General features: G+C 47.3%; 1 protein-coding gene across 2 annotated transcripts in view; it reads left to right on the plus strand.

The window, feature by feature from the left end:
- The window catches only part of LOC8039444 (high-affinity choline transporter 1), a 35,342-nt gene that overhangs the window by 11,927 nt on the left and 10,257 nt on the right, over positions 1-13,158 (plus strand). The window contains exons 2-4 of one of the 2 annotated variants that reach the window (XM_029985037.4): positions 3,736-3,947; positions 4,632-4,739; positions 8,275-8,430. In XM_029985037.4, coding sequence (XP_029840897.1) covers positions 3,770-3,947; positions 4,632-4,739; positions 8,275-8,430 — 442 coding nt within the window. In that variant the 5' untranslated portion in view covers positions 3,736-3,769. The remainder of the gene's footprint in view (positions 1-3,735; positions 3,948-4,631; positions 4,740-8,274; positions 8,431-13,158) is intronic. The other variant, XM_042292223.1, reaches the window with a different exon arrangement.

Here is a 13,158-nt window from a genome sequence, read left to right on the forward strand (position 1 = left end):
CGATGCCAAACTGTCTTAAGAGTTTTAGATTTAATAATGAAGTCTACGAGATGACACTGGGCTTGACGGTTCAGTTGCACTGAAGAGCGATTCGAGTGCTCTGCGGAAAGGTGCACGCGCGGGAACCTTTTACAGTCCATACTTCCCAGCAAGACATCTGCACAAATTCAAGAGCCTTCTCAAGTACGATACTCGGATCTATTTGCAACGAGAATTACTGAAAATTAATTTTAACACCCTCTTAAAAAAAAAAAGCGTTTTTGAAACACGTTGATTAAATTGTAATAACTCTAAGCTTTCTTTTCTTTTATTTACGGCTTTTTATAATTTAAGTATAGGCTCATGTGTCAGCTGATTTGGACACCCCACAGAAAGAGATACACTTGGACAGCTTTTAGAGCGAAACAAATTTTCAAGATTACTCCCCTCATATCAAAGCCTCGAAGTTTCCTTCGATATTGTACATACATTCGATATACGTTCACACACATACAGACACGAATATACAATATGAGACACATCGTGAAGGTGAGTACTGCCAAAATAATCCCAACTCTGCAAACACACACGCACAACACACACACACACACACACACACACACACACACACACACACACACACACACACACACACACACACACACACACACACACACACACACACACAAAACTTTATAAAAAATCTGTTAATCGAAAAATAAGTACGTTGCGCGACGCCCACAATAAATGTTTTGAATCGTGGGTCCGATTTCCTTAAAATAAATCCCACATTAAATATCTGCACATTAACTTCTTCCGACGAGATGAAGTCTATAACACGTGGCAGAATGTTTGTCGGCCTCTGGTTCACACACTAGCGACTGCTCACGACCGAGTTCCCTGTGACCTCTTACGCCGAGAATGGGGACCTTAGATCAACGAGAGAACCTACTGGCGCCATCTATCGGGTACCGGAACTTCATGACGTAATAGACTTGTTCGTACGGAAGCTTGGGCGAGTTGGTTAGTCATAAATCTAAATATGTATAGCGCGAGAGACCAACACTGCGATGAGTTGTATACCATGGGCTGTAAGTCTTTAAAGACACACGAAGCACTCGAGGCGCAAGTTCTCCCGACTTTCTACCGTGAATACAATTTTCTCGGTAGTCGGCTATTGGCGAGGGACAGCGAAAGTGACACTTGTGCTTACGATATTAACGCACAAAGAAATGCGTTCACTAAGGACGCGTCGGGGCTTATGCCATAGTCTCCTATATACCGACAAAGCGAGGCAGATCGCCACGAGAAGAGGCCGCCGAATCGGAATCAGACAACGAATGAAAAAGAGCCACGTGACTGGCGCCCCGCTGCGACGAGACGTCGAAACACACTTTTCTCGAGCGAGTGTGTTTCGGGCCCTCGCCGCTGCCAAAGCTGTGCGCTGACGTCCAGGTTTCCCGAGAAATGGTCAGTGCTACCAGATCCTCGCGCTCCATATCTTCGACCTATGGCCCTGTCGTCAAACTGCCAGGCTTTGTGAGTGTAGAGGAGGCTATGCTTATGCATATCACGGGTACACCAAACGTTCGTCAGGCGGCACGCTGCTCACGTTCACCAGCGTGTAGTGGGGCCGCTCGATCACGTCTCCATGTAACATAGAAACATTTCTGGGGCGATAGGGGGCCGAGTGAGAGGGCACCGTGTGCATAAATAAATAATGCAACAGTTCTGCTATTCTAAAAAAATATATTAATCGATACTTCTTTATTGATATTTATACGAACGAAGACATGTAGTACGTTATCTCACTATCCTTCAAAGCGAGCGCATACTTTTTATCGACAGCTGCATGAATTAAATTATAGCCGCGCACAAACGAGGCAGGGGAGGGCTCTCGAAAACAAGGAAACCAGGGTTTAGGGCGAACCAAGTCAATAAATGACCCAGCCGGGCAGCACAAGGCATCTAGCATACGCGGCCAAATCTTGTAGCGCACAATTAAAGAGCGGACATGGGGTACACTTACACCGTATGTAACTGCGTCGGTATTACTAATGAACAATGTGCACGGCTGATAGGAACACCGGGCACTGCGCCGTAGCGGACCGCAAAACTTTAAAAACACTTCGAAATGATATTAAGTTGTCGGAACGACGGCACCCACTCTCTTTGGTCATTATCTACCAGGCCCGGAAAAAAACTTAATTCTCAAATAAATGATACCTTTGGCACCATCGAAGGCCAACATAAGCAGGACGCTTGCAGATATACGTCCATGGACATCAAAACGAAACGCGACAGAGGCAGCCAAACGGGCGTTTCACCAAACATCGGACAAACGTTTCGTGCAAAAGCTTCGCAGAGCTCAGAAAGAAGATAGCTCTGCCGTTCTGATCAATGTCAAAGGGGCCTACTGAGTGAGGTATCCAGCATTTGTGGTGAATTAAAGTTTTAAACTAGATCTTTGCATAATTAACTTTTTCATTCGCGAAGATAAACAGATAGTTCAAAGTATAAATTTGATAAGCATAATCTAAAACCACTATCAATTCGAGAAGGATTTAGAGCGCGTGCATCCTTGTTCTGCGCCCCGAAAACTCGCCCAATTTGGAGTCTTGGATGCGGCCGTGCGTTTTCTTTAGTGTAACCCCAACGGTGACTTATGCACACGACTACACTTACCACGTGCTTTCCATATATATTTTAAATTGTCTGATTTACTGGTCTCTAATTTCTAATTGGAACCGAATATGTGCAGATTATCATCGTGCCAAGCATAGTTGGAAGTGTTTCCAAGGAAAGTCTCTCGCTTTTATGAGCACTTTTTACCCTGATATGATTGTTGTTGTTTTTTCGTCAAGATCTGGCACAACAAGTTACGTGACATAATTAATTTATCGCGTTTGACTAAGTTCACGTTAGTATGCTTTGCCCTTTTGTCTTTGTGAACCTTACGTAATACGTAATGCTTTCGGTCTCTTACGTAATGCTTTCGGTCCTTAAATTAGGGTCAGTATAATTAATAAAGAAATATAAATGTTTAAAAAAAGTTAATTGCTCCAAACTCATTAAGGGCTTAATTATGGGAAACGCTACGTGCCTCGTGAAATGGGTCCCTGGGCAGTAACTTAAACGGCGCCAGTCGTTTCCCCCCGCGATGCGTACAGTTTTTGCGGGAAACTTCGGCCGGCGATGTTCGGTAAAACACCCGACATATTACTTGCTTTCTTTTTTTTTTTTTAATGTGAATCCTCGGGTATATTTCCATTAGTGTTGTGTACCCGCGAGGAGACTAGACTGCAGTTCACTTGTTCGGACATCTTTTTCTCCCAGGTTCCTCACTTATATTACGAATAAATAATCGAAATACACGTACTCAAATGTGGCAGTAATGCGTACGCGGTCCACCCAAGTTGACCAGACTGAATATATCTCTGATTATATTATATTATCCTTCGAGCCTTTTCCTTTTCTTGAGACGTTATTTATTTTCCAATGTCGCCATACCTCTACCAAATGCCAGTGGCGGCCGCGCCTTTTGTTCCAGTGACGTTCAGCCGTCCCACAGCTCATAGACCATACAAAAGACACAAACGTGACCGAATCACCTGCGGACAAGCTTAATGCATGTTCGAAGCATGTTCACACGTCTGCAGACTTTCTCTTGTATGACGTACATCAGCAGTGTGAGCGCGGCTTTAGAGCGTCCTCGTGGAGCGCGTGCTGATATATCTACTCGTTGCGACGTTTCAGAAGCGACCGAAGCGTCCCTCGGGGTGGCCCCGCCATGGCCATCAACATCCCGGGCATCGTGTCCGTGATCCTCTTCTACATCGTCATCCTGGCGGTGGGCATCTGGGCCGGCCGCAAGAGCAAGAAGACGGGCAGCGAGCCGGGCGACGCCGACGAGGTCATGCTCGCCGGCAGGAACATCGGCATCTTCGTCGGCATCTTCACCATGACCGGTGCGTCCTCGTCGCCGCCCGGAGGGGCTACGACCACGATGCGGACAGCAAGTTCGTCCGCTTCTTGTACAGGGGCTGCGATGATGTCAGAACGCCGAGCTCTTATTGGCTGATTGAAAAACATAGTGGCTAGCAGCGTGAAGCGTACTTCGAGGCCGCTTCACGCCGGCAAGGGAACCGGACAAATGTCTCCTCTACTGCAGAGACACCTCATGCCATTTTAAGAAAGAATAACTTCGCACTGTTCAAGCTTCCCTGCAACAACTTTTGACTCTTTTTTTCATTTGGAAGGACAGTTTTTAAGTTCTGTGCACGAGGACTTGTCTGGATCGGCGAACCAATCACAGCGTCGGAATGAGGCACCTGACAACGTACACTCGGAGTGTGTAGAGCATACCGCGTGCTAAGCTCCGCAACTAACGGGAGCCCTATAGCTCTTCCTTGCCAAGCGAAGAGCAAGCTAGCTATAGAGCCAAGAGCATGAAGTTTCAATCGCGGAGTTTGATTGGATCGTCTTACCCGGCTCTCAACGTACGTTTCGATTTCGGGCTGGTTTATATCTTAGAGCAATCATCGTTCAAAAATACAGAAGAAGAAGTGGGCGGTAGACAGAGTTTTTAAGGAGGACGAGACCGCTTTCGAGAAGGTGACGAGTGGTGGGACTGAGAGAGCGCGTCCTCGCAGCCACCTGGGTGGGCGGCGGCTACATCAACGGCACCGCCGAGGCCGTCTACAGCAACGGCATCATCTGGTGCCAGGCGCCCGTCGGCTACGCGCTCAGCCTCGTCGTCGGTGAGTGCTCGGCGTGAACCATCGTTGGCGCATGGGCCATCGTGCACTGCGCCACACAGTGAGCGCGAACACATCGGCACTTTTGGGGAAAGTGCTGTGTAAGCGCCACATAGTGGGCGCCTATGAAAACACCCACCATGAGCACATTCATCTATAAAGTTATTATAATGTACGCTAGAGGTTCAGCTGGCGCTAGTGTGCTGTTGCAAATTAAAGCAGACAGCAACCAGCCAAACACTGACTTCCAGTAACGCATTTCTATAGGGAAACGCGGGTGCATTTTTAATGCGTTAGCGTTAGAACGCTCGTTTTGACGAAGACCCGGCGGTGTCTTTCGTTAGTCAGTTGTTGCGTGCGACGCTCCCATTGGTCCTAAGCACCGACGTGAGCACGCGTCAACCTCTCCCTCTCTCCCCGGCTCTGACAAAGTGACAGACACCGCCGGGATCTCGTAAAAACGAGCCCTTTCATTTTTGGCAAAGTCACGCGTACAGCTGGCGCGGAGCCAGAGAGGAAGAGGCGCCGCGCAACACCTCCGGATAGCAAAGCCGTAGTGCTGAATGAGATGGCTTCATCAGAGAAGGCCAGCGCTGGCCACAGATCGGTAACGAGTGCTGCTTCAGAGCTCGGCTTCGAGTCAAGTTTGAGCCGAACGCTGACGCAATCGACCTGTCCAATCTGTGCCCAGCGTTGGCTTTCTCTGGTGACGCAATTTCGTTCAGCATTACGGCTTTGTTATCCACGAGGTGTTGCTGTTGCGCCGCGGCGCGGTGGGATGCGGGCGTGCTCAGTTGCCGCTACGCCATCGCCGGTTGTTCTTCACCCTGGGTCTCCGTAGTAGCGGTGCGTAGGCTGTGATGTGTGTGTGTAGTTAAAAAGATGGATGCGGTTCACTCCACGAGTGATATGGATGACCGTATCCAAGGGCGTCGACGTACTCTGACAGGCAGAGTACACTAAAGGGGTGAAAACAATCACAGGAAGATCCGTTGGTGGATTCTTGGGGAATCTGTCAGCACAACCCTTGGGAAACGGCACACACGTCCTCCTTTGCGTCCAGAAAGAAAATATTACAAATAATTATCATGTAGTAAATGACTTGGAACATTTATCAATAGCGTAAGTCAAAATATTGATCAGTTAGAGTATAGTCGTTTTCCTTTTTTCACAAAATTCATGACAGTAAACACAGCACTAAAACAGATTCACACATGCATTGATGTGCACTGTTGGACACTATTAGTGCGAACACGCCGTAGGCGCTTTTCTGCATGAGAAATTCAAGTACCAAGTGAACGAAGGACCTGTGGAAAACCAAGAGAGACGACAAGAATTGCGAAGCATACTCTGGATCAGTAACTCCCCGTGCACGTAGATGATCAAAATAAAGTAAAGGCCAAGTAATATAGCCGGATTTCCAATAAGTAAGTACTGACTTATTCATTCTGCGTAGGCATATGTGCGAGGATGCTCGTTCTGCGTCCAAAACATCCCACGCGCGCTCTAAATATGTGAAAGTACGAAAAAGCCAGAAAAGGTGCCCGGCATAGGAAATAACAAAAAAGAGGCACCCTTCATAGCCCGCGTACTTTATTCTTTACGCTTTGAATGTTTTTAACCGATCGTAAAGGTGCACGACGGGGTCATTTTTATGAAGGGACAGGCTTGTCATATAGTAGCTAAGCGCCACCGGAATGCTGGCAAACCTCGAGCGCACACTACATTTTTTTCGATATTTATTGTGCTTAAAATGGTCGCATGTTTTTACACACCTCCTGCGGAACAGAAGTTTTGGGCCACAAATATAGCCAAGTGTAACAGCGCTTATCGATGAAGAAAAATACTCTAACTAAAGCAGCTACATGTTTACAATGATAACAGAGGTACGTACATACTGTTCGGTGCGACTCGAATGACCAAAGTGATCCACGCTATTTTCCGTCGAAGAGACAAAATGCACGCGCTTTTCCCGATAGGAATGCACGGAAGCACAACAAAAGTAGAGCTGGTTGCCGTCTGCTTCAATTTGCCTCCTGGAGGTCGCATAAACACTAGCGCCAGGTGAACCTCTAGCGTACATTATGATAATAACTCTATGCATTCAACCACACTGTTCGTTTTTTATGACAGCATTTGAAGTTCGAGAAAAAAAAATATATTGCCGATATCTTGTTCGCGTTAAGAGTACCGCGGTCTGTGCATTTCTGGTTCCCTGCCGAGGCGAAGAGCGGACGTTCCGCGTGGTCTCTTTACATCTTCAGAGGAACCAAACGACGAAGCCAAAGCAGGGCTTTTCCTTTCGCCGCCAACTTCTCAATGATGGAAATGGGGTCCCTCGCTAACAGACAATCCAAATGCAAGCAGCGAGCGTTTCCGAGCGAAAGAGTTACCGCCGGCGCACTGCCCGAGCACAACATGAACAATGTACACCTTAAAAAAGAAAAAGAGCCATAACAGTATTTTGGTTTGCAAGCGGAACATAGACATTTACACTTGATCACCTCGAAGACTTTTTTTGGCAGTATTACAGGGTTACATAAGGGGTGAGGTTACAGAAGAGAAATGAGTTCAGGGTGCCATGTGATCAGCGTGAAAGGTGAGTAATCACACCTCCCATAAAGGTGATAAAGGTCATGAACACGTGTGGCAGCGATACGCGGGCATAGGTTGTTCCAGTCTGAAGCTGCACGGTGAAGGAGTGAGGCGCAGGAGATCCGAATGTGAATGCGAGCAACTTGATGTGGATGACCGGTGCGTTGAGATATGCGAGGTATGGTGTAAGGTAAGTTACCCCAAACGGAGAATAAATAAATAATAAAAAAAGCAATTAAGACACGATACAGCTTTCAGTAACGATTTCGAGTGAGTTGATGAGGTACACTAGTAGACGCCTCATTGTCCTTCTTGGACGCTATTTGGTGTGTCGTCCTCCAAAAACGTCATAGTGCAAAAAAAAAAAAAAAAAAAAAAGAAGAAAAGCTTAACAGGATGGCGGAATGACGTTGCGTGAACACCAGTCATAAAGTTCCAGATTCTGCGAGGAATGGGCCGAAAAGTAGCCAGTGTTCCAAACGTTCTTTTTTTCATATCCGTCAACCCATTTGACAATCTTAAATAATAATAATAGTAAAAAGAATAGACGCAGTTAATAAAGCAAAACTGGAAGATTGCAAGCAAGCTGGCGGCAGTGATGGAAATCAGATTGAGAAGCATCATAGGTGGAGGAGACAGAAACACGAGTGCCTCGAATGCATTAAGCGCTCAAGGCCACCGCGCGAGCACACCAGGATTGTCACTGTAACGCTATTTGCAAACCCTTTGCACAGACCAGGCGTGGGCACCACGTAGAAACCAAATTCGCGTGAGCCGAAGTGTCTGCGCATGCGCAGAGCCGACAGCGGCGCCACCGCTGTGGTGTGACGTCAGAGAGTTCGAGTTTCGGATGGCACGGAGCTTGGACAGCTTGAGGTTTGACCGCTCGGTTTCTGCCGAGTCTCCTCCGCTTGGACCAACAGCGTCTGGTCAATCTGCCCAGGCGGTTACTTCTTCGCCAACAAGATGCGCGCCGAGGGCTACGTGACCATGCTGGACCCGTTCCAAGACCTGCTCGGGGGCCGCATGGGAGGCCTGCTCTTCATCCCGGCGCTGTGCGGGGAGGTCTTCTGGTCAGCCGCCATCCTGGCCGCCCTCGGTGAGACACGCGCCCCCCCCCCCCCCCCCCCCCTTCCCTCCTCATGACGTCACCGTTAGGACCGCCCCAAGCGACGCTTGACGACTCTTGGCATTGCTAGCGTCGCACTCGTTGTGAGAGACACACTGGCGGCAACGTTGACGCGACCTAGGCTGTGATGCCTGGATCCACTAGAGATGACGTTGACGTAGGGTCTTCCAGTGTACATAGAAAAAAAAATTGGGTTGTGTGTGTGTTTCTACAGCCTAGAACTTGGTCTGCCTCAACGGGCGACGAGTCTCCCAGCTGTAGATGAGCAATTTAGCCAGTGCAGTACAACCGCTAGCCTGGGGTCTTTAACGTGCATCACGCAGTAGTGATACACGACCGCACGCCGGTACGATGCTCATTCAGATCAAAACGGGCAGGGGTGGGGATAGTGTACGTAGAAATCCAGCGATACAGTGCTGGACTCCTACCTCACTACCGGAGGTCAGGCAGTCATCAAAGCGGCATTTAACCTACGGTAGCAGGTTCTCTTGGGGCAGCCACTGACGCTTTTGGAGCAGATGTCAACCCCTGTCAAAACACCACTTAAACAGAAAAAGAAAGATTATTGCATTGTTAAACGCCTTTGATAATAATTCAGGGTTCCTCTTTGATGCTGAAGCATTTTGTAAAAAAAAAAAAAAAGTACATAAAACGTACACAAAACACTATTTTTTTTTTTTTTTTTTGTACGCAACACTTCGGTCGTGATAAGGGCTGGTATTCACTTACGGCCATAGCAGAGCTTGCTGCTGCTTCCGCATCACCGGGGAAGAGAGAGAGGGGAAAGCTGCTCTTGTACGTATTTTGAGTGACGGGTTAATCTTCTAGAGGGAGAATTGCGACGTCAGGGGAAGTCTGGAACACACAAAGGAAAGTCTCGGCGAGAAGAGAGTTTAACCTTCCCCTCTTTTCTTGTGGTTGCCGGAGAGTTTACGGGAAACTCCTCTCGAGCATGCGTTGCGAGCAGTCACCTCAAATATGGCCACCTAAAGAAGCGCAAAAAATACAAGGACGAGGAAGTAGAAAGACAAGAGCGCTGGACGCCAAATATGGCGTCCAGTGAATACCACCTGTACCCTTTCTACATTCGTAATTTATTTAGCCTGTAAATAAAATTTCTCCAAAATGTCGGCCAAAACCAGCATACGCGCTCAAAGTCGACCGAGGAATATACGAGGGATGATCAATAAGTTACAGCCTCCTAGGCTGTGACTTTTTTTTATTTAGTGATGGAATTGAAAGATGTTACATTCGAATGAAAGGTTCTCCAGCTTTCTCAAATGAGAAGTAAACCTAAAACGAAGACCGCAGAAGGTCGAGCTGTAATAGTACCCGAGCATAATTTACGAGCCCATCGCACCAACGCAGGTGCTCCTGCTAACATACCGGTGTAAGGCGGTGAAGCTCGACGTAGGCGCGACGGTGCAAAGCAGTTAGGTTTGACGCACGCGTACCGGTGTGAGGCGGTGAAGGTTGACACAAGCGGCGCAAATGCCAGCGATCTTGTCAACATTAAAGTAATCTGCTCCTGCCTTATCACAGCAGTCGCCGTTCCACCATTTCGTCAATCGTTCTAGCGACTTTTTAGATTGTCGATATTGTCTGGAAGTTGAGCGACGCAGCCTTGATCCCATCGAACCAATGGGATCCATCAAACGGCATCAAAAGGGCGACATCGTTCCTTTGATCTTTTTGTATACGCGTTCTTTCATCTGCTACCATTGATCTTTTTGTATACGCGCTCTTTCATCTGTTACCATTGATCTTTCTGTGTAAGCGTTCTTTCATCTGCTAAACCAATCAAGCGCAGCAAATGCCCCGTGACTCGCTTATTTATTGTGTGTTCATGGCATTCGAACACTCTACTGTGCTCTGAGCTAAGATGAAACGAAGTGTATGGTGAGTAGAGATGCTCCGAAATACATATTAATGCGTTAGCATTAGTGCGTAGTGTACGTGACAGGGAAAAGCTGACGCCGTCCGTCTGCGGACAAAACAGTGGAAAGGGAAGCGAGCCGCGTAGGGAGGGGGAGAGTAGAGAAGGAAAAAGGCGAGAGGGAGGCGACGTCACGGGGAGGAAGCCAATGAGCGCGCGGGAAGCCGGTGAACAGCGAAAGCAGCGTCAGGCGCCGAATGCCGCGTGCAAGGCGGGCGAACAAGCTGCTTCTTTTTGGCTTCGTTACGGGATCACTGTTAGCGTTTCCCAAAGGGGTATGCGTGTGGCGTTTCCCAAGGGCCATGCTAACGTTTGTACCAATTTCCTTTCCTTCTACTTTTCTAAATATTAGATCAATAGAATAGGTTTTACTTGCAACATACAGCTTCTTGTACTAGAGTACAATAACGAGCTGGCAGAAGCCTAAAGGGCTTGCGTGTCTAGCTCGGCAGGTGGCGAAAATTCGGTATATTTAAAAGTATACATAGTTATGTTAAGCGTTTGCATTCAAAGTAACACATCTACAAAGTGACATCTTAGACATATATCAAAAAGACCAAGCAAAACAATCAAAAGCGAGCAATATATTAGATCCAAAGCAATTAGTGAGACCGATAAAACACACACACACAGACACAAAAAAAAAAAAAAAAAAACATCTTACTGCTTTAAATGCTTTAACGATTGCCTGAGCTTCTGTCTAGAAGTTGAAGAAACAAGTTGTCTGGGAGGTCATTGAAAAGATGTCGTACATAAATAATACATGCGCATACGTTCGCAACATTTTGTTCTAACTCGCGGAACCTCCATTTAATATACCCCTATAGCGCCCGGGCTTTACATAAAAAAAGGGGGTGGAGGGGCAAAAACAACAATACACATAGAAGTCAACAAGAGTTAGGAATCACTTCCTCTTTCCGCCCTTTCTTACATACTGTGTAAAGAGTGGCAATTGCGGAACGAAATCTAATAAACCCAATTTAATCTAATGAATCGAACAGAAGGTCTCAGTGGCCGCGCTGCACAGTGTGCGGCGTTTTAAAATCAGCATTCCATAAACGTTTAAGTATGACTGTTTCTCTAAAAAGTCCGAAAAATGATGGCAGATTAATTGTGTTAAATACACATGTACACCCGTGAGCGATATGAAGGTGAACAGCCCTCTTCTTGTTTTTGACGCTCCTGCAAGTTTTGGAACAACCTCTGTTCCAGAAGAGGGCTAGAACGCAAAGTTTAGACCCTTGGCCACGTACCATTTGAGACGTTGAGAGTTAATATAGCTTTAGGGAGCTGTAAAACAGGCAAGAAACCAGGTAAGGTGTTCACCTTCATATTGCCGGCGGGTGTACTTGTACTTTCAGGTCTATCAAGTGCCATGCTTTTCAATTTTTCTTTTGAGAGTTAGTTCTGGTTTGCCGAAACAAAGAACAACCAGAAAAGATTGTTATACCGTAACGTAAGTAACTGTACGCCAAAACTTGCACCAACAATTTTCTAAAAAAAAAAAAAAAGAACAGTATAAGCATTTTTATATTCTAGGAATATGTCAGGAATGACCAATATTAAAATGTTTTTATTATTTTCGCAGGTGTGGCGCAATTCTGAGCAAAAATGGTCTTTTGGCGCGGAATGTAGCGAACTATCGTTAACGGCGCAACTGGGGCAGCACTTTGGTACTGCCAGCGCGCGTCGCAGATTGGCCACGGTTGCTGCGTCAGCGTGGTGTTCTCACCACATGAACGGGAGTCCGCACACACACCTAATCAGTGGTGTCCCGAGCTGGCCTCCAGCACCACACGGCCTCGCTATCTGGAGGGTGTTGTCTGCCCGACTCGCTCTCTGCTGAAGCCGACACTGCTGTTCACTGCCTGCCGCTCGCTATTCCAAGTGGGCACCGCACTTTTAGACGTATCGCGCATCACGCAGTAGTGATACACACCCGTAGCAGCGTGCAGTCGCGTATCACTACTGCGTGATGCACGTTAAAGACCCCAGGCTAGCAATTGTACTGCACTCATTAACTTTCTCATGTGTACAGCGTAAACTGGTGTCGTCGCACCTCAAAGGCAGACCAACCTTACACTGTCAAAAACACGAACGTCATTTTTTTTTCTTTTTCACACACACACACACACATATGTGTGTGTGTGTATGTGTGTGTGTGTGTGTGTGCGCGCGCGCGTGTGTGTTTGTTGGTTTTGGAGCGACGCGTTCACTCGAGCATAATCTCAAAAGAGGGAGTCCCGCCCTAAACCCTACACAACTTATTTTTAGTTCGGAGTGATTTTGTTTGCTCGCGGCCGCTCGTAGCATCCGCTCCCGTTGGCTGGACAGGCGCGAAGGGAAGGTGCGGCTATCCTCTTCCGTTGTCCCCGTTGTCCCCGCGTTGCGAAAGGGCATGAGAGAAACGAGTAGAGAGGACTGATTCGTACGGTTCTGTCACGTTTCGTCTCTCGGCGTAAATGTTGCGTTAGCAAGTCTTTTTAAAGTAGAATGCAGTATCTTTTTACACAGAGGATTATCCGGACAGCTTAAAATAAGCATTTGGAGAAGGGGGTTGCAGCGTCCCTTTAAACCAGTGATCGGTGTCGTACTGACTGATCGTCTGTAGTCTCAGCAGCTAAAGGGTATATGGCTTGCCACTGAGACTGCACGACCATCGGAGTACGTATACACTATACTCTAGTGTGGTGATGACGTTTCTTGCTTCATTCTTCCTCTCGGCTGAGACCGCAACATCGAATTGGCGGTGGAGTGATAAT

Source organism: Ixodes scapularis, unplaced genomic scaffold, assembly GCF_016920785.2.
Source record: "Ixodes scapularis isolate PalLabHiFi unplaced genomic scaffold, ASM1692078v2 PGA_scaffold3__209_contigs__length_174095766, whole genome shotgun sequence".
NCBI lineage: Eukaryota > Metazoa > Arthropoda > Arachnida > Ixodida > Ixodidae > Ixodes > Ixodes scapularis.